Here is a 26,309-nt window from a genome sequence, read left to right as displayed (position 1 = left end):
AAGGGGGAGAGTGGTATTCATTAATTAAATAATTTAGAAAATGTCCAAAACTATTGTTATTCCAAAACAAACAAAAAACCCCAAGTAAGTACCTCTTAAAACCACGAAAAAAATAAAGATGTGATTTCCAAATGGCATTTCTAAGGCAGTTGTCTTCCTGTAAGAGTTCTCTTGCCAAGGAATCTCTCTCTTGTCTTTTACTCATTCTGTCCTGGAGGAGGGAATTGGGCTTAGAAAGATTCTTAAATGTTTCACTGTTCAGCAGAAAATAATCATTTTTACCTTTTGTGCGAGATATTTTACGTTTTAAAGATAATTTTGAAATGAGCACTACATAATGTCAATGTGAATGTAGGCCTTGGAAGCATCTTGCTCGGTGTTGAGCCTGGTTCTAAAAGCAATCTCCTGTGTAAAATGTGTGAATAGTTTGATAATTTGTATACATAATCAAGAGCATCTGATCAGCTGAACTCTGTGTTGGCTGCTGTATAGTACATGAACAAATGTCATGGGATAGAAAAATTACTTTGGATATTTAAAAGAAAAATAAATATATAGTCTATTTGTTTTGTAACAAGTTTCTGTAAATAAAATAATTTATACTATTTATAAGAAAAAGTTGTGCTTTGCTTCATGAAAAAGATTAGTTTGTTGAACAAACATGTTACTAAACAAGGCAATAAAATTAGGACTTTTCAATAAATGAGGTTGGTTGCATGGAATACATTATATGTTTCTGCTTCATTATAAAATCCTTCACTATTAAAGGAAAACATTATCTGTATTGGTGCCTATGTGAACTAATTTCAGAGAATTGGACGTGGTCAAATTCTGTCACTGTACCTCAGCATCGCGGGTCAGCCCGGTAGGATTGGAGCTTTCCATCCTACGAGGCTTTGGTACCTGGTTTTGAGCGGTGCCTGGATCACCTCTGCAGCATTTTCCTGTGCAAGGGACCTTTTGTTACTTAAGACTTACACTTTATATTATTTTCTAATCGGAGTCATGAGAAGCAGCTTTCACAGCCCCAGATGCAATATGTTGAATCATCATGTTTCCTGAATTTTTTTTCATTCCAAAAAAGTATCTTCCATGTTTTTCACAGTTTGAAGATCAAATGTGTGAACTCAGCAGGTTAAATACTCTTACAAAGCTTTTCTCTGCATGTGACTGAGGACTCGGTGTCGTGGACAACTTCTGAGGAGCAGTTGGTAAAACTCCTGTTAGTAGGACAGGACTTTAGAGTAACATCCGTGGCAATGGTTCCTTTATTCTGTCTCTCCTTTTTTTTTTTTTTTTCCTCTTATAACAAGTTTTCCTTAATATTTGGAATAAATGCTACAAGATGCAAAAGGGGTGCAGACAACAAGCAAGTTGTGCTTTGTCTTTTTATAATTAAGTACTCCTAATAGTTCTACATTTGCCTTTTGTGTTGACTGAAGATTTTTCTTGCTTTTTTTTTGTCTTGCCTTCCTGCAAATATTTTTACCTTCCTAGCAGCAGTTTCTGCCATCTGTGCCATCCCATGTAAGCTGTTGGCACTGAAGCTGGTTGTGCTGAGCTGTACAAGTGACCACAGCACGGAACGCACGGGAGGCGGGTGTTTGTGCAGCAGAACAACTCTGAGCTCTCTGCTTGGCATTCAGGCAAGTTCGTGACTGAGTCTGCTTGAAAATGAAGGAATAACTCTGCATTTAATACAGGGTTCAATATCCTCTAAAACTGGCAAGGTGAAGAAAGAGGAAAAAAGGTGCATTTATCCTGTGTAACCCCGAGCTCTCGAAGGTAACTCAGCTCTGTGGATTTGGAGCATCCTCCCTCTCCCCTTCCTTTGCTGTGTTTGGTGCAGTGCAGTGCCAGGGAGCCCTGACCCCTGAGCAGAGCAGAGCTGCTCTGTGAGTTATTGCTTCTCCTGCAGGCTCAGTAGAGGGGTTTGTGATGGAAAATGCCTTCTGACCAGGTGCTGGCCTGGAACCCAGTAAGCACAGACATCCCTGGCCTGGGCAGAAAGCAGTTTCTTCCCATCAGTGATTGTCTTACAGGAAAATACTTGAGTTTATATTTGGGAAGAGTTATTTGCTGATTTAGGAGACTGACAGTGCATGCAATGAAATCCCAGTGTCAGAGGTTCCCTTTGGGGGGTGGGTTGTGCATCTTGTTGATGCCCTTTACATTTAACATTCAAAGCTGGTGATGTGTCCTGGGAAGCTGAAGGTGTCTGTTGGGCTTAAAGGCTACAACCTGCCTCTGGCAGAAACTCTCCTGAGCCCTGCTCCTGCCCCAGCAGCTCTGGATGCAGGGTGGGTGTGAAGTTGGCCTGGTGCCCTCCCTGCACACGGCAGCACCCGCTGCCTTTGGAGGCTGGAGCGCTCTGTGGGCACTGCTGTTTGTGCCATTACCAAAACAACCAGCACAAGGCCTTGCCATTGGCTTTATTTAAATGCAAATTCCTGTTGGTTCATTATTATCACGTTCTGCTGCAACACATAATCAAACACACGTGGCTTGTAGGATCCAGCATGGGACTTTTTAATTTGACTGGATGTTTCTCAGTGCTTTGGCTCAGAGCTGTGTTAGCTGCTGGATTTGTTCCTAACAAGCAGCATGGGAGCTTTGTCATGGAAAAGTGGCATACACTTGGGTCTTTTTCTGACCCAGCAAACTTCAGGGGAATCTCGAAAACCTTTAGAGAAGTTGTTCAAACTAACCTGGATTCAAACTTTATTGAAAAGGAGGAAAACTGGCCTGCAAAGTGCAGTCAGAAAGCTTTGTCCAAGCCCAGGAGAAAAGGCTGGTATCTGTGGCCAAACTGGTACAGAAGTACCATCAGTAGAGACAGTGTGTTGCTGCTTGGGTTCGGTGCTCTCTGACAGTGCTCAAGTTTTTTGTCCTCCATTTTGCTGTTGGGCTCCCTTTACCAGAGTCCCTTCCCGTCCATAAGAGGTGACTTTTTGCTAAAGCAAGTGCCTTGTCTCTTGTCTGCAAGGTTGGACTCTGAGCTCTGGAGCCCAGTGTTCAGTGAGAGAAGCAACGGAGCTGTTGGCAGGTCAGCAGAGACAGGTGAGCCAGAGAACATTTGCACACAAACTCGATTTCAACAACTTCGTAGCAGAGCTTTGCTAACAAACCCTACAACACCCCATGTCCTGCCCTTCCCGCCTGCATTCCCACCCATTAACGGCAGGGAATGCACTGCAGAGTGGGTGGAAGTGTCTCAGTGTTGTGGCTGTGGCTTGAAATCTGTGTCTGGTTCTGGCTACTTTGTTGTGAGGGTGAAGTCAGCCTTGCAAAGCGAAATTGGAGAATGGCATTAGCTCAAGAAACTGCACAAGCTTAAATTACGAGAGAGAATGTACAACTTTGGTATGCGGACTATAAATCCACGGAAAGGTGTCAAGAGTGAGGCACAAACGGCTGTGTCTGGAGTGCTGCTCACAATCAGAGTTAAATAAAGGGAAATCATGAGATCAGATTAACCAAAGGTAAAACTAACATGACCATGGGACAGTAAAAAGTAACTTGAAATTACTTCCAGGCTTAAAGGAAGCAGAAGTTCTAATGCTTCTGATTTGACAGGGAAATGGAAGTAGGCAGTTAAAAACAATAGAATAGACATAATTATGTCCTTGATAAGCTCAAAGCCTGACCACTCTGGACCCCTCAGCATTCCTACTCTTTGGACAAACTGTGTATCAGATGCTTTTTCTTTTTTTTCAGGAGAGCAAACAGCTGCTCTGGCTAAGCTTTGTGCCTCCAGCTGTGAGCTTTAGGTGTTGCCTTTCCCTGCAACTGTCCAGAATTTTATTCCACCACTATTTGGAATGGCTGAGAGGCTGAACTGCTGCACAAAGCCTTCACATTGCTCAGGTAAAATTGCTATGACTCTCTGCTGCCAGGCTTTGGCCCAAAAAGGTTTGGCAAGAAGTTCTGTGGGCTCTCCTTGGATCCTCCTTTGCAGGATGTAGGCTGAGATCAGGAAATGAGCAAGGCAAGTCGGGATCTTTAAATGGGGTCTTTGCTCTGGTAGGACTGTGCACTTCTGTTTGGAACATTGAGCAGAGAACACCAGATTCTGAAATGCTTGGCTCCAACACGATGATAATGATGGTTAGGATAAAATGGTTGATAGCTCTCCAAAGACTCTTTAGTAATACTTTTATTTTCCTCACAGAGTAGGCATTTCTGTTTTCTGTTGCTCTTACCCACACTAAGAGAACAGCAAGATTTCTCTGGAATGCATGAAGCCCGTTAGCTTAGTTTTCTTGAGTGGGTTTCTGTTCTCTTCAACTTACAGTTAAAAAATACATAATAGTACATAAACTTAATGGAAGCTTTGATATAGTTAGTTAAGGCCAGTTCAAGTAGAAACATGCTGGAAAGGAAAATTTATCTGTGCACCAGAAATTAAATCCCTCAATTCAGTGAAGATGTTCAGACAGTCTGGTCTTCTAATAGGCTTCACATCTGCACATATGGAAGGTGGAAAAGATGTTCCCAAAAGTCAGCCTGATTAAAGGCTCCCTAGCTGGCTCTACTTATCTGGTATGGAACAGATCCACAAAAACAAGAGACATTACTGCAGCTTTGAAAAGTCTGAATACTGGGTTATATCAATTAAAACTTTATAGGAAGTGGTATGTGTGGGAACGCACAAAACAGAGACTCATTAGCTGACCACCTGGTGAATTCTAGAGTTCTCATTTATTACTCTCACTATTCTGAAGAAAGATCAGAATTTTCTTCTATGTAGTACTGTTTGAAACTTAAACCTTTAAGTATCTGCTTCTTGGATGGGGAACAACCAAAACAGCTTCCAGTAAGTAGTAAAAGAAACCCAAAAATCATGAGGTCATATTTTGGTTTTCAGAACAGTTCATCAGAGAGCAGTAACAGCCCCTCAGCACTGAGGGGTCCAACCTTGAGCAGGCAGCAGCAATTCAAAGACAGGAGACAAGTGGGCAGGGGAAATTTCACTGTCCTGTCTGTGGCACAGCAGCTTCCAAATGTTGGGACTTTCTTTGTGTACATCTACCTGTTGGGGTTACTTCAAGCACTGGAGCTGCAGTGAATACCGGCAGTAAATGGGTTCTGTTGCCAAGTGCAGCTGCATCAAACAGCTCACAGAGCTCAGTCACAGACTGTCTTTGGGAGGAGGGGAAAAAACCCTCCAGGCAGGCCAGCAGGGTAAATAGCTGCTGCCTACGGCCAGAAACCATGTGTCATCAGCCTGGCAGCAGCCTATGTGAGACATTCATTCCTCAGCAGCTGTGAAGGAAGAAATCGTAACCCCTGCAGTACTTGATCAGTTGTGTCACACTGCAGTGGTCACTTCCACAGCTCCTGCCATCACTCTGACCTCTGCAAATCTAACCCAGGCAGGAATTACAAATGTAATGCTTTGCTCACGTGCTGACTTCCTGTAGTTTTAAGGGAGAGGCTACTTCAGTTAAAGATGTTCCCAAAGTTTTAGTCCATATAGTTTCTGTGGTTATATTATTTCTTCACCCCAACCACTTGTATCCTTATTCCTTCTCCCTTAAAGTGTAACCCCCTTATTGCAAGAGTCTGTCCAGTCTGGACAGTCCACAATCTTCACTAAGATTTTTGGCTACTTTACTATTATGCAACTGATTCTTTTCACCTCTGATTCCAATACAAAAGTCCTAAAAAAGCAAGCATAAAATGGCCATGAGTTCTCTCTGTTCACAGGTCGTGACCCTGCTTTGCTATTCAATATTGAACACTGTATAAACAGGCAAGGAAAGGAACAAAGTATATTACAAGAGATCACCAATGGTATAATACATTTAATAAATGAACTGGGTTCCGTACACCCGAACAGAACAGTGTGTACATAATGAAGTGGAAAGTAAAAACACTACCTCTCCTGCTAGTTATTTTTTTCCCTACAGTATACCAAGTTATACAATATATTTATAGGTTACTTCCAAAATGTTTTAAACATCTAAATCTTGCATTCCCTTGCATTAAAAAAATTACATATTAATTACTCTGGAAAGTTTCTGAATTCTGTTTAGCAGCAAATCTCCTTTCTTGATGGTTTCTTGGTACTGCCAATTCTTGCTATCGGGCCTAGGAATTGTGAGGGGGGAAAAAAAGGGGTTAGAAGAATGTATTTTATATCAAGGCACTAAACATTTCTGTAGTAAATGTCATCAAAAGGTATACAATTGAACTGGGCTGTCAAAACGAGGAATTGTTACATACCTGTTAGTTTCTACAATCTCATTTACTTTGTCTATTTTGCAGTGCAATCGCCCAGCTGCAATAAATCTTGAAAGCTCCCTAAATAAAGAAAAAAAGTTGGTTAGATCGTTTCACCAAGGACTTGTAGACCTAACAGCACTGAAACTGCTGCTACAACACAGCAGTGTCACCACGCTGTATTTCTGAAGCAGCAGCTTATGTATTTCCATAAGGTATCTTATCTTATGCATCCTCATCTTATTAAAGCTCAGACATTGCACCCAAGAATAATCATTCTAGTGATCTGAACACAAAACCTCTTATTACTTTCTTCAAAGGCCAAAGTGTTGTACTTGATTCAGTGAAACTTATCACTCAGCTTAGCATCAACTACTCTTCAAATCAAAGGCAGCAGTTGTGCAGTGCACCTGATTTATCCTGGGGTAAATATCTTCATGCCAGTCAATTCATTAGAAAAGTCTCTAAATAGTTTTTTAAATATTTTTTTTAAATGCTTATTTTATTGTTATTTTGCTTTATCAACTGGTGATCTACAGCACTGATGGTAGAAGAAAATATTCCTGTGCTCAACAGTTACAACAAGTTACAATTTGTAATAAATTACTGGGAAGCATAAGAATTAGTATGACTTTAAAGCATTTACCTTTGAATTGAATGGGTATTTGGTTTCTCTTGAAACACTTATTAATTTCGGAATATTTCAAGCAGTTTCATATTTCTGTAAGTTTTCTATATTAGAAAATCTGAAACCGCTCTGAAACAAGAATGAGTCTTGTGAAGGCATTTGAAACAAAGTGCTTCATGTACATAGAGTAAAAGTCAGTTGCTCACTTCACTCACCACTTACCATGACCTAAATCTGCTGGTTTTATAGAAAAGAATTACAAATTTAGTCTGCAGCATATGATTTAAGTGAAAAACATCAGATCCTGTCCATGTACCAGAAAGCAAGCAAAACTGGAGGGAGACTGGCAGGGTATATAAAATGCACAGATCCCCCAAGTTGCAACAGCTCAGTTTTTGCACAGCTGTGAAAACTAAGTCATCCTCTAAATTCTAAAGTTTCACAGCACACAGAGGTCAATAAACATAGCAGTATAAGAAACAATTAATTAACAAAATACTAGTTTCTAATGCTCTTCCACAGAAACATAGCTTGGCCTATTTAAAATCAAAGTAGAACAAAGATCTTTATTCGTAATGAGATCACCATAAATATTTAAAAGGTATAAAGTGAGATCTTTATGAACTTAAAAAGCCAAAGAACTTACTGATCTATGAATTCTACACTGACTCCAAAGGCTTCTGCCATGTATCCTAACGTCAACGACCGGTAAGACTCCAGGAGCTGGCTGTACGCGTGGATTCTCATTTCCCGCACGTAGTATCGATAGTGAGGTGCAAACAGCCAGTCTTTCTTCATCTCTTGCTCTACAATAGCTGGAAAGAAAAAAAAAAAAGGAAAAAAAAAAAAAGAGTCAGTAATCTCTAAGAAATGCAAAATATCAGTTATGTCAATAAAACACATGGCACCAGTTAATAAGTAATGGGTGTGACCGCAGCTATATTGTATTCTTGCATTCCTCAGGATATGAAAGGGATTCTATGCTAAAGTAAATTTGTGTAATTTATATCAGTTCTGGAACCAGGTGCAGTAATAACATGCAAATAAGATTGTGGCAGAGCTAATGAGAGCCTGTTAATCAGCACAGAATCCTCCTGTCAGGGGTGAGGGGTATCACCTCGCTGAAAGCAGGAGCTGCATCTGCTGTCTCGCAGGAGCTGTGCGGTGCTGGAAAACGAGCAGAACTTGGTATGTAACTACTTAAAGAAACATTCTTACCCAAAGCTGTGTAAGGAAATAACATTAACTTTCTGCTACTAGCTCTTAAATTAGCTACAAAGATTTCCAGGCTCTGAAGTGATTTTTTTTCCAGACAGTTTCAGTTCTCAGCTAGGGATAAGGCCAGCAATAGGAAAATGCTGTCCTTTAACTCAGTCTCATCAGTCCCTGCGTTCCACAAAACGAAGGGTTCTTTCTAAATATCTTATTTTCTTGTGTTCTAAATCTCACAGAAGGAAAACAAGCAGTCTCAGAACTGGCAAGATGAGTTTTTTGAAAAGCTTTTCTTTGGTGTCACCTTTTTAAACAGAAACCAGAGCAGAAAGCCAGCAGGAACAACACTGAAAACTTTCTGTGTAATATCTTGTACAGGTTGAGATTTCTGGGCCTTTAGACTGCAAGTTCCATAACTTCTTTGGAAGACAAAACCTTTCAAAACTTTCCTGACCTGGCTCTTCAGGTAAGACACTGTTTCACAGCCATTTTTGAAATGCTTTTCCACCTAATCAGATGTGACCTTTCACAAAGCTCATTGGATGTGAAATTTTTCTTTATTTGTTTGAAAAATCAAAGGAGGAAATTTTAGGTCACTGTTAAAAAAATCTCCAGGTTGTTTTTTTTCTGCATGTAGCTCTAGTTCTAGACTGGAGGTACTCCACTGAAGTTGTGGAAACAACTAACTGAAGAAACAAATAACTGCAACACCTGAAATAGTGTTGTAGGACAAAACCCAGCCTCACCTAGTGACTGGAAAAAGGCTGCATAACGGCATTCGTAAAGGGAGAAGAGATACTGTCGTACAGCTGGCAAACTGTGCAAGGCTTCCAGGATCTCAGCTCCTTTAATAACCTGAAAGCAAACAGACATGTTTAACCACCACTTTCAGCCTGGAGATGGACAGGTTAAGGAAAGGCTGTGTCGGTTTGCACCAGTGTTTCTACCTGCTTTCCTTACCTTCTCCCTAAGGTCAGGCCTGTCCAAGGCAATCATGCTGACATAGACAGTGTATGTTACAAACGTTTTGTAATCCATCAGTTCATAGGATGTGAACGTCGAAACTGTATCAAGGAACAGCTCTGCTGCTTGTTTGAAGTCTCGAATTGCTACACAGTAAAGGCCCTGGTAAACCTTGAGGCGGTTCCTCCTGTCCCAGTCTCCTCCTTCTTCTATTAGACTTAAAATAGAACAAAGAATATTTACTTATGTAAATGTGTCATGTCATAAGTTATACAAAACAAGTATGAATCAACTGATACCATGACATTAGAGACAGAGTAACTTGGCTTTGTTACAGTTTGTTGAAACAGCTCAGGCCCTGTACACCTTTTGGGGAGGAAAGTATCTTCCTTGGGACAGGAGAGGCCAGATACTTTTGCACAGTGCAAGTTCAAGCTGAAAGGAAAAGGTAAATATTACTGTCAGCCTCAGCTGTGGCAACAGTTTTCCACTGCCTTTGCTGCTAAAACCAAAGCTGTCCAACTGCAGCATAGAAAAAATGTTACAAGTTGCCATTTTTTAAGAATCATATTAACACAAAATTGGAGTGGCTGTAAGTAGGAGAGGAGGACAGGCTGAGTCACACTTAAAATGTGGAGCAGGGGGTGGGCTACAAATACAAATGAAGCCAGCTGCTAGGAAACAGCTGCCACAAAATATTAACCTTGCTTTTCTCTTCCCCTTCATAAAAAAGCTCCAGGAATAGGAAGTATAAGGTAACACCCACCCATCACTGTGATTCTGTCTCCCAACCAGTCCCAGTCACTTCTGGACAGAAAGGTATTTATCTTCAATTTCTTTTGTAACAGCTTGTTTCAAGAATGCTTTAGTGCACTCAGACAACCCCTGCAGTACCTTTTTGCCTTTTCAATGTTCCGTGTGATGAGGTCGTTATCCATATAAAACAAGCCAATCCTTAGGAGATAGAACACGATATCCAGACGATGTCCCAGTGCCACAGTTTTGTCGTAAGTCTTGCGGAATGCAGTAAGAGCTCCCTCCTAGCAAAAGAGTGTTTTCTACCATAAGAATGTTAAAAGCCTCTACAACACTTACAAAATGCCTCTGGTAAGAACACATATTGTCTCCTCCTGCCAGTTGTGACTTTGTCAGTTTCCCATAACTTTCACTTTATGGATTCTGAATAATCTTAAAGAATCAAAGTTTAAATCACATTACAAGAGCTGATTCTCGTGTATATTTTAAAGCTAAGGACTATGAAAATCTACTCTGTAACTTGAAATTAAGCTGCAAGATGTAAATAGCTTAGAAAAGTTTAAAGGCACAAGGAAAGTGAAAAATGATATCTGCAAGTGGAAAATAACTTTTTACCTTGTCAAGAAAAAAAGATGTTTTCTTTTAAGGGCTAGGGTTTTTTTCCCAGATAATTTAAATTTCAGTAAAACCCTTCCCTATCTGCCATCCATGCCTGAGCTGTGCCAGTAAGAAAAGACACTGCAAGTCCCCCAGCGCTCACTGGGACCTGCCCAGCTAAGAGGGTTAGTGTGTTATATGAGTCCATAAAGCCTGTGCCATCACCAACCTTATCCCCAATCCTGCACAGGTACTCAGCTTTGGCCATCATTGCATCACGGATTTCGCTTTCCCCCAGGATCTTCTCTGCATCCTCTAACTCGTTGTCGAGACGTTTCAGCTCCTCCTCATTGGCTTTCTTCATTTTGTTCAGCAGATCTGTGTCCATCTGCCACTCCAGGGACTTGCACAGGGCTTCGTAGTACGGAGCCATGTCTGAAAGAGAAGCAGGAAGGGCTCCGCTGTTAATTGCTGCAGTGACTGTGTGCATGTTTCCAGGACAATGCCATCATCAGTGCCAGCGACAACCTTCCTGTGACCAGGTACCTGTTAAATCCAGACACGGCACAGACAGTGTTTCTGCAGAATTTGCCCCTCACACTTCCTTTTGCTGACCCTTTTCCATCACTGCTCTTTACACCTCCCCCATTTGCACTTTCCCTGCTTTGAGCTGGGGCAGCCTCAGCTTAAGTCCTGGGGGCAGTTTTAAGCACCACAATACAAGCTGTTAGAGAGTGTCCGAAGGAGGGACGTGGAGATGATGAAAGGCCTTGAAGGGAAGCCGTATGAGGAGCGGCTGAGGTCACTTAGTCTGTTCAGCCTGGAGAAGAGGAAACTGAGGGGAGACCTCAAAGCTGCCTGAAACTTCCTCATGAGGGGAAGAGGAGGGGCAGGCACTGATCTCTTCTCTGTGGTGACCAGTGACAGGACCTGAGGGAATGGCCTGGAGCTGTGTCAGGGGAGGTTTAGGTTGGATACTATAAAAAGGTTCTTACTTAGGGGGTGGTCGGGCACTGAACAGGCTCCCCGGGGCAGTGACCACGACCCAAAGCCTGACAGAGCTCAGGGAACGTTTGGACAACACTCTCAGGCACAGGGTGGGATTGTTGGGGCTGTGCTGTGCAGGGCCAGAAGTTGGACTTCAATGATCCTTGTGAGTGCCTTCCAACTCACGATATCCCATGATTCTATTTATCCCACTGCGAACACAGCAGACCCCGGCGCTCAACTCAGGACTCTCACGATACCAGCACGACACAACAGCGATCAGAGCCGGGGACAGGGCACCGCACCCCTATGTCCAAACCCTCCCTGCCCCACCTCACCCGCCTCACCACCCTGCTCTGGGGCTGTCCACGCTCAGGGGAGACAGTCTCGGGGGCAGAGTGACCACGGGCTGCTGGGGGATGTGCACACACACAAACACAGAGCGCAACACACCCAGCGCCCCCCGTACACATCCTCGGGGTGGTGACCAGACGCAGCCACACGGCCTCAGGACAGACAGACAGTCGGATCCGGACGGACGGACAGATCCCCTGGGCAGCAATGCCCGTGCAGGGACAGACCCCCCAAACCCCCCGGCCCACACTCACTGTGCAGCTGCACCGCCGCCATCAGCTCGTCGCGCGCGGCGGGGTCGGGCGCGCGGGGCCGCAGGCTGAGCAGGAAGCGGAGCTGGGCGATGCGGAGGTCGGGGTTCTTGGGCAGCCCCTCCTCCTCCAGGTTCTCCAGCGGCATCGCGGCGGTGGGACGGGGGACGCGGGACACGGGACACGGGACACGGGCCGGGGCTCGGGGCCGGGCGGGCGGCGCGCGCAGTGACTCAGCCGCGACCGGCGGAAGCGGCCGCGAGGTTCCGCCGCGCAGCGCCCCCTGCCGGCCCGGAGGACCCACGGGGGGGTGAGGGCGGCGGGAGCGCCGGCAGGGGGCGCTGAGGAAGAGCGGGGCCGTCACAGGAACAGGGCCGGGAAACAGGGCCGGGGTCACGGGAACACGGTCATGGAGTCACGGAGTCACGGAGTCGAAATCACAGAAAAACAGTCACAAAATCACAGTCAGTCACAGAATCACAGAGTCACAAAACCACCCCATCACAGGATGAATGGGTCAGGATGAAAGGGGACACAGCGGGTCATCTGCCCCCACCAAGTGTCTGTGCAAAGTTTTACAGATGGTACATTTGGGCGCAACGGTGTTTTCGTGTCTTCACGAGTTCCTGCGTGTAGAGCTGTTGAGGTTCAGCCCCATGTGATGCCCCAAGTCAAGCTCTTTTTTTGTCTTTTAGAACATTGGGAGTATCAGCCACTGTTTTCCCTTGGAAGTTTACAAGAAGATGAAAACACAGTTGGTGCTTTTGGAGTGTAACACGGCTGGATGGCGGGGCAGGCATGGGGTGCTTGGTTTCTACAAAGGGCATTTTTGGGTCCCCAGGGCTATCCTGTGGGATGCAGGATCCCATGCAGTGCAGCCTGGACCATGCTTGCTGCACAGGCACGTTTTGGTTTTATTTGCTGGAATTTTGGTTTAAATGCAACTCTTTTGGCTGGTGCCTCTATTTTGGAGTTGTGTTTTGCATCTGGGTGACAAAAGAAACTGTTCCCTCGACTGTTTTGGCACTGTGTGTTCCTAAGGTTGGCTTCTGTATCTTGGGTGTGAATTATTTAGAAGTTTACTGGAAGGAACAGTTGCCTGCTGTGTTTTTGATACGTGTCGGTATTTTTTGCATTGATTCCGATTTTTTCCCTTCATTTAAGTCATTGGCTTGTAGTTCTAGTAATCTAGAATAAAATAAAGGAGAAACTGTGTTTTAAGTCAGGCAGCTCCTTTGTTTTTTTTAGAAGCAGTTTTTCCTTTGTCTTCTGACTCTTTTTTTTAACTTGAAATCGCTTTTGCATTGATTGTGCAATGAGGAATGGCTTTGATGCTTTGCAGAGAACGGCAGTAGATCTTTTGCAGCAATGTTTATGTTATTTGCCTGTTGGCCTTTGCATTTGCTCAGAGACCTATTAATTAGTTTTATTTATGACAGACACTTTTAGACCTCTTGCATATTTTTCTTTTGAATCTTGTCCCCAGCTCTATTCCTTGGGCAGTGTGCTCCAGAGCTGTGGAATGCTGTTTATTATTAGCATGCCTTGTTTGGGAAGAAAGGGATGGTTGGGTTTTTTTCTGCTAAGTAAGGCTGATGTTCCAAACACTCAGGCACTGCACACATGGGTGAGTGTTACTTGTGTGAGCAGCTGAGATGGGATTAGCTCACAAAAAACGAAGAAAAAAAAATTGAAACAGTTTTAATGTCCAATTATTGCAACCGGTCCCTCCAGCACTGGGTGAAAGGTGGAAAGTGTGTGCAGTTCCCTTGTAAGCAGATAACCTGGCTGTCACTGCAGCACTTTCCCTAATCCCTAATAAATATTGGTTTGCAGCCACAGCTGGAGGTCTGCCCTCTTCCAAAATTTGCATTTTTCACAGCCATTATACCTCTGGCCATTCTTACTGTCCATAGAAACACCCACACCCTGTCAACACCACTGGGTTTTGGCATCCTCAGCTCATTGTGGCAGTAAAAGCCACAGATTCATTATGTACTGTGGGAGAAAAAGATTCTTCAACCTCCCATTTCTGGATTTGCCACTTTTTAATTGGCCCCAAAATAAGTTGCTAGGTGTGACAAGAGTAAGGGAGCTCAGTTTTAATTTTCTTGGGTTTAGTTATTGCTGAAATGTCGTGTTTTGGTTTGTAACCATAAGAAACACGAGTTAATTAACCCACTTCGCCCCCGCATTTATTGTCTGTAAATATTTGCCCACGTTTTCATATTTACGTATATTCCAGCAATAACAGAGAGAAAAAGGGTCCAGCTACATGCATGTTCACAGCTAAACACGAAAGAAAATTAAGAGAGAATATTTGTATCTCAAATATTTATACGAAGAGTGAGGCCTTACGGTGACCATAATTCTCATGCGATCTTACAAAAGGATCTTACAAAAAGGATCCGAATAATAATTTAAAAAAAAAAAAAATAATTTCCCCAAAATGGACCTCGAATGATTGTTTCCTTCCCTGCAAGATGTATTGGTCCTGTGAAGAGCCCTGTGGTGGTTCCCACTAACTCTAATGATGCTCTTCCTTGAAGAGTAACAGTATGGATATCCTGCAGGTTGTTTACATGGCATAATACACACTTGTTATCCAGCTGGAAGTAGGACCTTTTGCAGCTGGCAGGTGCTCCTCAGAACTCCCCTATGGCTCTGCACCTGCAGAGCACAAATCCTGTCCACCTTCCTGCTCGCACCAGTCCCAGGGGTGGCTCTGGTGGCAGTCAGAGCACCCAAGGAGGTCTCCTCTGACTGATGGTGATTTTGGAGGAGAGCAGGTTTGTCAGCCCCTTTAGCTGTGCAGTCAGGCTTAAAACCAGCAAAATAAAGTGGTATTTGCTGCTGATAGGCCAGTAGCCCGTTGTGCAGCTGATGGCTGCACTCCTCTCACAGGGAGCAGAGCTCTGCCATCCCCTTGTTAAACCAAGGGGTATTGTAGCTCTCTGAGAGAGACAGACACGTTTATTTTCCTCCCTGTGGCAGAGGGGTCCCTGTCCCAGGGCACTGTGGAGGACAGTGCAGACCCTGCGCTTCCCCGGTGCTGCTCATGCACATGGAGCAGTTCGTTTGCAGGTTCCTTGCAGTTCCTTGGTGGACATATCTTGTGTGGTCAGTGCCCCAGACAATTACAGGTGAGCATGGGCAACCCAAGTAATTCCACCCTCCTCATGATCATTTTTGCAGCCATGGGAGGCCACAAACAGGGCTGGAAATGCAAATACGTATTTTCAGACCCCCTCCTTCCCCAGAAACAGGTGTTACTAAATGCTACCCAGAGCAAGGTGACTTTCCGTGAGCCTGCGTGAGGTTGCTCTGGTTGTGTCCTGGCCACCCAATGTCCAGCGGGACAGTCGGCTACAGCGTGTGTGCCTGGGGCCGAGCTGCCACAAGGTGCCAGTATTTCAGAGCAGTAACTGCGCCGCGTCTCTTTCTACCTTCTGGGTGTTTGCTTTGCTGGGCTGTTTTTACCCCTCAGTGTGCCAAGTGAAGCCCTGTTATCACTCAGCAAACGGAAAGTTTGGGAAACCTCCAGCCTTCTGCAGGGGCACAGCTGGGACAGACCACCCGAAACCTGCCCTGTTCCCCTCCCCAGACACTGCCTGCTGTCCAGGCTCCTGTGTCCAGCCAGACACTGACTTGGTGTTGGCAGGGATGTGTAACATACCTGCTTATGACAGTGTTTTGCTTCTAAGAGCCATCCTTGGAGCCAGGATCTGCATCTGTCACCTATCCCTCTGCTCATCCAGCCCCACTGGGTGTGGGGGCTCCTCTCTCCCAGCCCACAAAGGGAAAAGCTCCCATCACCTCAAGGTGTGTGGTACTTTCCAGCAGCAGGTCACAGAGTGCTCTGCTTTCTTCTCCAAGGAGGTCCTGGGGCCCTACCTGGCTCTCCTGGGCTTCAGAAACAGGGACCACCCTGGCCTCTGCCAGCAATTCAGGATCTGCAGCAGAACCCAGGACTGCTTCTGAGTGACTTTAATTCCAGGCATGGAAGGCGTGGAGGGTCCTGGAGCTGTTTGGTGTGTCCGTGCTGTAACGAAGCACTCTTTGTGCGCAGCCATCACGCTGTGAGCTGCAGGCTCACCTCAGCAATACCAATTATGCTTCCGTACCTTGCTGTCATCCTCAGGCACCTTCAAGGCTCATGCATTTGTTTCATTTTCAGGGCTGGTTTAACTGAACTTGGGAAAAGATGGCACTTGAATCACGTCTGGCTTCATTCTTCATCCTTCAGTAGTGGAAGTGTTGACAGCAATACTCACGGCTGCACGGTATAAACCTACAGGTGTTAGGCATTGATTTCTTTCAAATAAGCTCTAGAAGTTGCCTGTTTTCATAGGTAATTATTGTTGGCATAGATGTGGCTGCTGTGTCTGGAAGTCTGGCTCTCAGAAATTACAGTCTGTATCAGCAAGGAGTGAAAGGCACAGGGTCGAACCCTTTGCTAGTGCAGGTCAGTGAGCTGGCTGGTTTTAGACAAGCCCTGACACCAGCATAAAGACAGTTAGAAAATGTCCCTGCAGTGGGATTTCTGCATCTCTTGACCTCCCTGATGTTCTTTTGTCACCCTTTCCATATTGCTAATTGTATCTGATCAGCCAGGTATCTGTTTCACAGCAATTAGTGTCATTTATTTACCTGCATGTTTTCGAATCAATAAATCCTTGTTTTGAATGACAATATTTCACCAAATTAATTCTTTTACAGCATTAGAGTCAGGGTGTTCCAACAAAGAGCCATGTTGTGTCAGTTTATTACCCTGGAAAGAGGGGATGAAACTGCATTGTTACTTAGAGATCTGAAAATGGCCATGAAAAATCAAACTGGCAGGTAGGGATGAGACAGCAGGGGAGCATCTTCCTTTGCTCCACACCTCTGGCAGCCCTGGGTGCAGTGGAGGATGATGCCAAACTGCTGCCTAGGGCTGTATATATTTAACACCACTGCTTCAGGAAATCTTGAGGGGGAAGCCCTTTTTGAACAACCCACTGTATTTGCTGCCGTGAAGAGACATACAGGAAGACACAGCTCCTGGGTGGAATGGCTGTAATGTGGATTGGGAGAGAGAGCTGCCAGCAAGTGAAATCCTGCACCATATCTGTCCCATCATCAAACCAAGAGACATTGAAATGACATTTGTGGAGATGTGTAAATATGCGCACACTCAAATGTTTTGTGCTTGAACCTTTCGTTTCAGGTCCTGTGTCCCAGCCTGCCTGTTATTGAGCAGAGTGGTGGATGCAGATTTTGGACAGTCTGTAGGAAATGGTAGCCTGCAAACCTGAGTTAAAATTGAGGTCTATTTACTGGATCTGTTCTGCTAAGTATAGATTTACTTTCAGAAAATGGGTACTCTAGACCAACCCACTGATGTATTTGTTTCATACACAGCAGCAGCACCCAGTGTTTCCTGTGAAAAGTGGCATCAATATTACCAGAGGCTGGTGCTGGATCTGGCCCTTGCTTTCCCATGGAGCACAAATATTGATACCTCCTCCAGACTGATGTGACAGTTTTTGGGGGGGTACCATCCACAAGGTAAGGTGTGCTGCTGTTTAAGGTATCCTATTGCATGTAGAAATCCACAAATCCTCATTAAGATTTCTCAGCTCCAGCTGTGTCTGTCTGCCTTTGTTTTTTAGGTAATTTGTGCTGTACACTTTCACCCCATGATTGCTTTCATTGTATATGGATCCTTCTGTTGGGCACTTCTTTGTTGACTATGATTACTACCACATCAACTGAAAATGTTCCTGTACTGTATAATTAACTTTATCTGCTTAGCTACAATGCCTCTCACTGGTAATTACACACACTTCAGCTCTTTCACTATGTTTCTAAGACTCTAAGAAATGCTGATTACTCTTGCTCAATCTCTGTCCAAACTGGAGGGACTTTACATGTCTAAAATTATAACTTTTTCCTTGCAATAGCCCTGGGGTAATGTGTATATTGATGGTAGTACATATAAGATGATCTTTAAATAAACCATCTGTTTGGAATTCATTTGGGCTTACATGTGCTGGTGGCAAAAAGCTTATTTAAATCCTCAGGTTGTTGGCTGGTTGGTGTGATAGTTATCAGTTTACTGAGATAATCTGAAATGGAGAGCAAGGAATTTGAAATCTTTCAGTCCTCTGGGGAGTTACTCCATTTTCCTCCTCCTTAGCTCAGCCTTGTCAGCCTTCCCTGCGGTGCCTTAGTGACTTTTGTCCTTTGATGATTTTTTTAAGCCTCTTTTTCTCAGGCAACAGTCTCATGTGATTATACTCTCTGCCCATCAGCCTGCATTTCTGTTTTGTGCTCTAATGCCTTTGAACACACTGGTCAGCTTGAACCAAGTTTGATAGATGTCATGAGCTCTCTGTAATGTCCAATTCCTCGAAGTCACATGCAGATCAGAGAGAGCAGATCCAAACTGGAAGGATCAGCCATTCTGGCTCTAACCCACACCATCCAGCCCTGCAATGACTCTAGTCCTGTGTCTCTTGCTCAGCTGGTGTTTAGGGAATGTGGCCAGCCATGAGGACTGCTGTGTGGCCGGTGCAAGGTGCATGGAGGGAAGGGAAATGTATAGGAGCGAGGAGCATAGGAAGGAAGAGCTGGGAGTCTTGCCATAGTGAGGATGAAGTGGGGAGAAGGGGTATGGGATCCATGGGAAAGCAGCCTTCATCCCTGACTACTCACAGAGCAGCAGCTGCCTCTGTAGTTGCAAATATTGATGTATTTTCCACAGCTTCTTTTCAAACACACAGCCTGTTCTGTTTTGTTTGTTTTTTTCACTCTTTATAACACAAGTGAGTTTCACATCATGCAAGGAAAAGCACTTGGCTGAGAAGTGTTGTGTAACTTCTATTAAAATCTTGTAACAAAACAGGCACACATTTATTAATCAAATGAAGTGGTGTTTGACACAAACACCATTGTGATGATTTAACGTTGTATTGTCTTTTAAAATAAAACCAGTGGTGAAGTGACTACAGTGTGAACATTATAAGTTTACGGGGCAAGGGACTTCTCTAAAACATGAGGGAATTTAGCTCTGGCTGTTGCTGCAGGCTTTTGGGGTTCCTGGAGAGCACCTGCCAAATGCCCATTGAACATCAGTTTGACTGAGGAAGGTGCTTTAATTTCCTTCTCTCGAGTGCACTACAAGTCGCAGAGCAAATGGGATGTGAGGGTAACACACAGTGCTGTGCTTTAGTGCCCCAGCACTGATCTCCCTAAATGTTGCACTTTATGTTTACTAATAGGCAAGTAGCCAGCCACTTCAGTTTGGGTGAAAATAGCTGGATTATTACTTTAGGGGGTTTTATGTCCATTTTAATAAGTGTGCAGAAATTCAAACCATCTGGAACTGAGAGTCTGTGTCTGTGCAGTGCTGGAGGATCCTCCTCAGTTAATGGAAACAGCTTTGCCATCACACAGAGGTGCCTGAGTGACTTTGGGAAGCAGAGTACTTAGATGCCCAAGTACCTTCAGCATATTTCTTTCTTTTATTTGGAAGACTAACCCCGCTTTCCCAGAATAGGAATATCCTTCATCCGGTAGAGGTGAAGAAAACTCTCCAGATGATTTACATCATGTCTCGAGATCAAACCTTCAAAGGTCAGCAAGAAGGGCCTTAAGCAAGGGAAACATGATTTAGCCCTCTATAAATGCTACTGTTATTAGTGGTATTACAGCAATATAGGTGACTTCTGATTGCATATTTAATCTTCTTGAGCTGCGATTTGACATTATTGAGTGAAAAAATACGTGCAATTAATTCCTTTTGGTGTCTTTCCATGTTGTAAATTCTCGGAAGTAAAGAAACCTGTGCCTCAATGGTATTTCATAAATACCTGGTTAGTGCCCTGTAAAGCCCCAGCAGCATCCAGTCTCTGCTGCCATGGTACTTATCCACCCATCTCCGTGTCTCGCTGCTCTGCAGTCGGGGCTGCATTTAACTGTCCCCTTGTAGCTGATTAGAACTGCCTCTTCACTGGGGTTATTTTTCTCCCCATTTTCATTTTCCTTTCACCTCTTCCCAGACCTTCACCTCCTCATCTCTTGCTCTCTGGACCTTTCTTCTTTCCCTGTTCCTTGCACTTGGGGTTAGCAATCGCCTCTGGTAAATGAGATTATTCACTCACCGTTGCCTCCTTTTGGGGTGTCATCTGAGTTACTGATCATTATCCGCATGGTGTGGATATGACCAACTTCTAAAATCCCCCCCACAACTCACATGAACCCAATGCAATGCCAGAACACCTCTGGTACTCACCTTGAACAAACTCTTTTTGTCTTGTCTGATGAGATATACTGCTTGGCATTTACTAGTGCACATATACCATTTGCTGTTGCAGGATTATTCCTGGTTATTCACTGTTTCTTCCAATGTGGCATAAAAAATGGAGTGGGATTATCCTGGCCCTAGCCAGCAGTGTGTGCTGCTGAATGATGTAACATATATTCAGCTGCTTCTCACATCTTCCAGCTAATGTTTTTCCCTGTTACAGCTCAATTCATTCCTTTCCAAGTGCATAAATCGCCCTCTAATGTTTTCCTAGTGTGACCTGTGTGACAGTACCTCCACTCTCACCTGCTTTCCTCTGTGTTCACACTGAATCCCACCCTGCCATTCCTGACACAGTCACATAGAGGTTGTAACTGCTGCTCCTCTTTCTGGACTGGCACCCCTGCTCCTTCCCCTGTGCTTGCAGCTCCTTGCACCGACAGTTTTGGCTGGAAGAACATCCCTGAATGTGCCACTGTCCATCTGACACGGGGAGGTGTTCCTCACAGCAAAGAAAAGACTCTTTGTGGAATGCAGTTTGCTGCTTATTTGAGCAGAGACAAAGCTGTCCTGGTTTGTGGCCATCAATCCTTTCTGTTAATTGCCGAATACCTCCCCGTCGGCTGGAGGCTGTACCCCTTCTTTCCACCCATCAGGGCTCTCTGCACACATGCTGAGCTCCATTTCATGCGTTTTCTGATTATTTCAGTTCTTTGGCACCTGTCCATTCTGCTGTTGGGTGGCTGGATCTCACTCTCGCTGTGTGTTTTCTGGTCACAGCCATCCTTGGGCAGATGCCATTTAAACACTGGTCCAACTCATCAAAGAACTTGCTTTCCTGCTCAAGGCCTTGGACATCAGTCAAGTTAACCTCTGAGAAACCCTCTCATCCTCAGTTTGGTGCAGGAAGTATTTTGTGCTGGCTTCTTTTATTCAGTATTATTTTCCCAGAAGGTTATATATATAGTTACATATCTAGTTATATATATAGTTACATATATGCATTCTACCTGTATATATGTAATCACACACATGTATGAGTTTATCTATCTATACATCTCTGGGTATATATATTACAAAGCTTGCAGGAGTCTTACTTGCATTAATTTTCCTCTCAGAGCTTTTTTTTTCCTGGAGTTTTCCCTGAGCCGTAGTTTAGTGGTTTGCCCCATTTTTCCCTTTAAAATCCATTTTCCGAGAACATCTAAAATTACTAAGCTGTTTATTCAGTTGCCTTTTAATGTCTAGAACCTTTGCAAAGAAACATTCCTGGAGCAGCTATTTTCAGCTACCTTTTTCATACCTACTTGTGTTTTGTGCTACTTTACTTGTAGTTTCCATGACAATTATCCCCAGAGTTAGAGGCAGCCTTACTCTTGGTTGCTGTTTTGCAAAGCAGCCTTTGCTCTTGACCATCTGAGAATCTGACTGCAGAAGTTCATGCTCAGCTCAGGTTTTTATTTTCATACCTTCTGAAGGTCCCACTAGCACTACATGGGTGCTGCAGGTTACCTTCCACCATATATTGCCTTCCACCTGTTGCCATGGGAATGATCTGAAGGGCAAAGCCATCCCATGCTCGAAAGGAGCAGCATATTCTGGCTGGTGGAAGAGGACACATCACCCATGGAAGACTCATACAAAGGACTAGTTTTGCCTGGTGCAAGGTAACTCACTGCTCAACAAGAATTCCCAAGACGGCAGCAGAGCCAGGTTTGGCACCCACTAGGATAGAAGAGGAGGGTGGGCAGAGCAGGTTTGTGCCATTTGTGGTGCTGGTTTGTGCAGAGCCTGAGCCCTTGATGGTTCCTGCCCCCACACCCCAGCACCAGCTGCCCTCTGCCCAACCACATCCTCCCTCCTGGGCACATTGCTCAACTGCCACTCTCTTACTGCACAGTTGTCCAAACATAAAAAACCATATTTTGAATATTTTTAACTATATACTGACTATTTCAACATCTTTTAATGCTTTTAAGATCTCGGTGTTTTCCTCTCGCTCATTCCCCTTTTCCTGTTTACTCCATCCCACCTCTAGTGACTCACAGCAGTTCCTGAAGTGCCCAGCAGCAATCCTTTGATACATTATCCTTATACATTTCCTTGTTATCCTTATCTGTTCAGTCTGGTACATACAGCTCCGAGGTTTCTGTATGATCTACTCTCAATCCTCACCCTTTCTGTGCATCTTTTTTTTTTTCCTTTATTTGACTTCCATTTTTCCATGCACTGACTCCTTTCATTCTTACCTACTCGCATCCTTCCCGCCCACCACCCCCAGTTTCCTCTCCTGAATCCACTTAAGTGTAATCTAAAACATACTGCATGGAAGTGGAAGCCCAGAGAAATATTTGCTCTGGCTCTCGCTAGCACCTCACAATGCCAGTGAGCTCTGAGACAGTGGATTCTCAACCCTGCAGTAAAATGAGCTTTTCCCGTAAGCTTAAAATTTGATTCTTTCTCTCAAGCTACAGTCGAAGTGTTTGTCAGCTCAAAAAGTGCCTTTTAACTAAATTCAAAGGAACACATTCAGAGCAGATATTTGAATTTCCACCATGATAAAACTAATTACAATTAGCAGCCTGTTACTGAAACAGAAAACATCCAGAATGCCACAATATTTGAAGTTATATTTTAAAGAACAAACACATATCAGATCAGAGAAAAAAAGCTTCAAAGTCCAAACTGATCATCTTCTTAAACAGTCTTAATTGCTTGTAAGATAAATGGTAATGAAGAACTAGGGGAAAGAGAGAGCCTTGCAGACAATCCATGTGGAGAATGTGATCTGCCATGGCAAATGAGCTGTGTGTGATTCAGTACTGAATCGTCCCAAATTACCAACCTGCCCGCCCAAATGCCACCACCTACCAGCAGACTGACTTGGCTCGTAGTGTGGTAAGGGAGACTGAGAGCTGCCATTTCAGGTGGCTATGGGATAATGAATGCTGCTGCTGGCTACTGAGAGCAGCTCTTCAAAGCTCCTGAAATGTTTATTCATCCTTGTAGCTGCTCTTACTCATCTCATCCTTAATCAGGTGAAATGCAGAGTTTTGCAGCTGTACAGGGTGAGTCACTGGGTGAGCTCCTTGACTTGTTCCACTGGCTGCTGGAGGTGGTCTCCACGAGTGCACTTTGCTAGTCTCATCCCTGCACTGTGTATTGTTCACTGTCAGGTCCAGCCCAGCTACAGTGGGGTTTGAGGTGATATTCCTTGTCCAGTGTGTCTCGCCAGGACATGGAGACCCCTGTTGTGGGTAGTCCAGCAGGGAGATGTTAACCTCACTTTCCCAAGGATTGCTAGTGTTTGATGCTCTGTTGTCCTCATGCTCCACTGCGTATCCAACCTCAGTTCCTTCAGATGACCTCAGTAAGACTTCTATTTCCAAAATGCCACATGCTCAGGGCTGTACCCTGCAGCACAGCAGTCAGTTCTGCTGAGATGCCCAGTTGGACTCCTCCATGTGCAGTGGCTGGTTGCCTGATTTCACAGGGTCTATCTGCACCACTTTCTGGGCCAGTCTGCATGTGGAATGGGCTACAGAGAAGTCAAAGGGGTGGCCAAACAAATTAGAGGAAAAAAGGCAGTGGAGGACCAACCCCTACACTCACCAGCCCACTGTGCACTGCAGCTTTGTCTCAAAGCATTAGCCAGGAGTGGGGCTGGGACCCCTAAAAACAGGGCTGGGGTGTGTAACGGGGAGATGAGAAAGAGAAGGGGAAGGTGGCTGGGCTGGTGAGGTGAGCCTGGGAATTGCATCTGGACCTGAATCTCACAAAGCACATCTTTCCATGTGTGGTTGGACTTGTTGCAGTGCCCCAGGGATGTGGATTTTGGAGGTGGTCATGGCTCACTTCTTCTTGGGCTGTGGTGTTTATGGCCGGCTGTGGTTTTGGCTCACAGTTCCTGTTTCAGCTTCTCCCAGATGCGTGGTTTTGGTATGATGGTTCCCTGTGGCACAGGGGTCTGCTCCCAAAGTCTGAGGGCTGGGCAGGCATTGACTCTTCTAGGGTTGACTCTTCCAGGATCGTTTTCCAGTGATGATGAAGGCAAGGTGTGGCTGCCCTGTGGCTCCCCTCTGTTGGTACAAGGCAGATAATATTTTATTCCGAGTTAGACTAATGATGAAAATGTTCTGGACACTGGAAAGAGATGTCTTGAGCACACAAAGCAGCTTACAAGCCTGAGAAGTGAGGAGGGAATTTTTCATCTGGCAGAACGACACGCGTAGTGAGCACTCTTGTTTTTAATAAGCTCACAAAGCTTTCTTGAAAGCCAGGGATTTTTTTTTCCATCCTGAACACATGAGGTATTTTCATTTCATAATGAATGTATGTTATGTCCAACTCCCAGAAAGCCTTTCACATGAAAAAAAAAATAGCAAAGAATTTTTCAGATGCTGAAGTGAACAGGGTGGAAGTAATCATGAAATAAACTGCTGGAATATTTGCTCTGTGCTCAGAGATTGTGTGGCATCTTGTATTGTCTGAAACAGCCCTAGATTGTAATCATACGTGCAAATCTCTCAGACTGGGGCAACAGGGAGAGGAGCCAATCTCTGTGTCTCCATAGAGCTGGAAGAAATTTCAGATATTTCTGTTTGTCTGCAGAACAGCTGGGGACTTCTCAGACATGAATCTAATTAAGCATATTCCTCACCACAAACACTTTGAGTCCTATTTCTGAGATCCAAATAGCTTTCCGAAATGAAGCCATAGGAATATAGCTTTCATGAAGCCAGCTTTTTTTTTTCCCTAACTTGATCTGGACAAAATTAAATTACAGTTATAGGCTCAGAGGAAAATTTACTGAAGTCAATAATATTGGTTGATATTGGGATATCAGCAGAATCTCATGCATTAATGGTACTGAATTTAATCCACAGGCCTTGTTTTGTTTTGTGGCACGAGGTTGCCACTGACTTCTCTATTGCATGTAAAAACCCTCTCTGGATTTCTTGAAGATTTGAATGCATCTTTTCCTGTGGATATTGCAGGGAATGCATTAATCTGAGGAAAATCACAGTATTGATGCACTACAGTTTTCATCCATCTGCTTTTTTTCCCTGGTATCTTTAATTCTATTCTTAATCCAGTTATGCCAAGCATGAGGCTTGTAGGAGGTTGGTGCTAGGCTTCAGGTCCTGCTCTCTGATGCAGGTCACAGCTGTGCAAGGATCATCAGCAAAGGCACATTCTCTAAGACCATCTAATGCAACTGGAAAAAACAGATAAGCTTTCAGTCACATTTCTTATATGCAAAGTTACTTGTCTCTGCTCCTCAGAGAGTTCGATTTCTGTTAATTTGCATGTACCAAGTATAGTGAAACCCAGTGAATTCTCTTGATATGTTTTCATTCCTGCAAGAAACATGATGGGAAGTGGAAGATATGATCATCTTTCTCCCTAGTGGCATCAGTAAGTATCACACATATCAGATTAAACCCTTGACATTTTTCCAACAGTGTGAAATTTGCTTGAAGATGTTGGAAAATGAGTTATAGATGTGAAAGCAAGGCTTGGAATAGGAATGCAAACACATTAACCCTAAAACCAGTGCAGTTTGCTTTTCCTGACATTCTGCTGTGTGGAGCTGGAGGGGCCGTGGGGGAGAGCTCCCACCACAGAGCCTGGGGGTGAGTAGGATGTGAGCCATGAGACGGAAATGCCTTTTGGCTCTTGAGTAGATGGATGGCTAAATCCTGCCCAGAAATCCTCAGGGATGCAGCCCAGCAGTGAGGGGGAACATCACCTGCTCTGTCAGGTGCCTGGGTGGTGTCAGGTGTATTCTGCCCCAATATTGGGGTGCAAACGTCTCCTGTGGCAGCTCAGACCCTGGGGAGAGCTGCCCAGCAGCTTGTGCATGAAAAATACACTTTTCACTTAGCTGGAAACACAAAATCCCTGCAAAAACTCTCCAGCAGGTTTCAGACACATCTGCCCCTGGCATGCCACTGGTGAAAGTTGCACTAAGGTAACAATGTTGGATGTTTGTGCTTGCCTTTGGGGTCTTTCATGTCCTGATGGTGAAACCCCACCCTGGTTT

General features: G+C 44.4%; 1 protein-coding gene across 1 annotated transcript; it reads right to left on the bottom strand.

Moving 5' to 3' along the window:
* Positions 1–5,787: 5,787 nt before the first annotated feature.
* PSMD6 (proteasome 26S subunit, non-ATPase 6) lies at positions 5,788–12,228 on the bottom strand. The gene is made up of 8 exons (XM_064667305.1): positions 11,977–12,228; positions 10,611–10,816; positions 9,923–10,068; positions 9,026–9,245; positions 8,812–8,920; positions 7,500–7,668; positions 6,229–6,306; positions 5,788–6,093 (listed from the first exon to the last, which is right to left on the bottom strand). Exons 1-8 carry the CDS (start codon positions 12,119–12,121, stop codon positions 5,997–5,999), a joined length of 1,170 nt encoding a protein of 389 aa, XP_064523375.1. The 5' UTR covers positions 12,122–12,228; the 3' UTR covers positions 5,788–5,996.
* Positions 12,229–26,309: the final 14,081 nt, after the last annotated feature.

The sequence above is a fragment of the Pseudopipra pipra genome, chromosome 11 (assembly GCF_036250125.1).
Source record: "Pseudopipra pipra isolate bDixPip1 chromosome 11, bDixPip1.hap1, whole genome shotgun sequence".
Lineage (NCBI taxonomy): Eukaryota > Metazoa > Chordata > Aves > Passeriformes > Pipridae > Pseudopipra > Pseudopipra pipra.
Note: the sequence above shows the minus strand (reverse complement) of the source record. Positions and strands in the feature narration are given on the sequence as shown.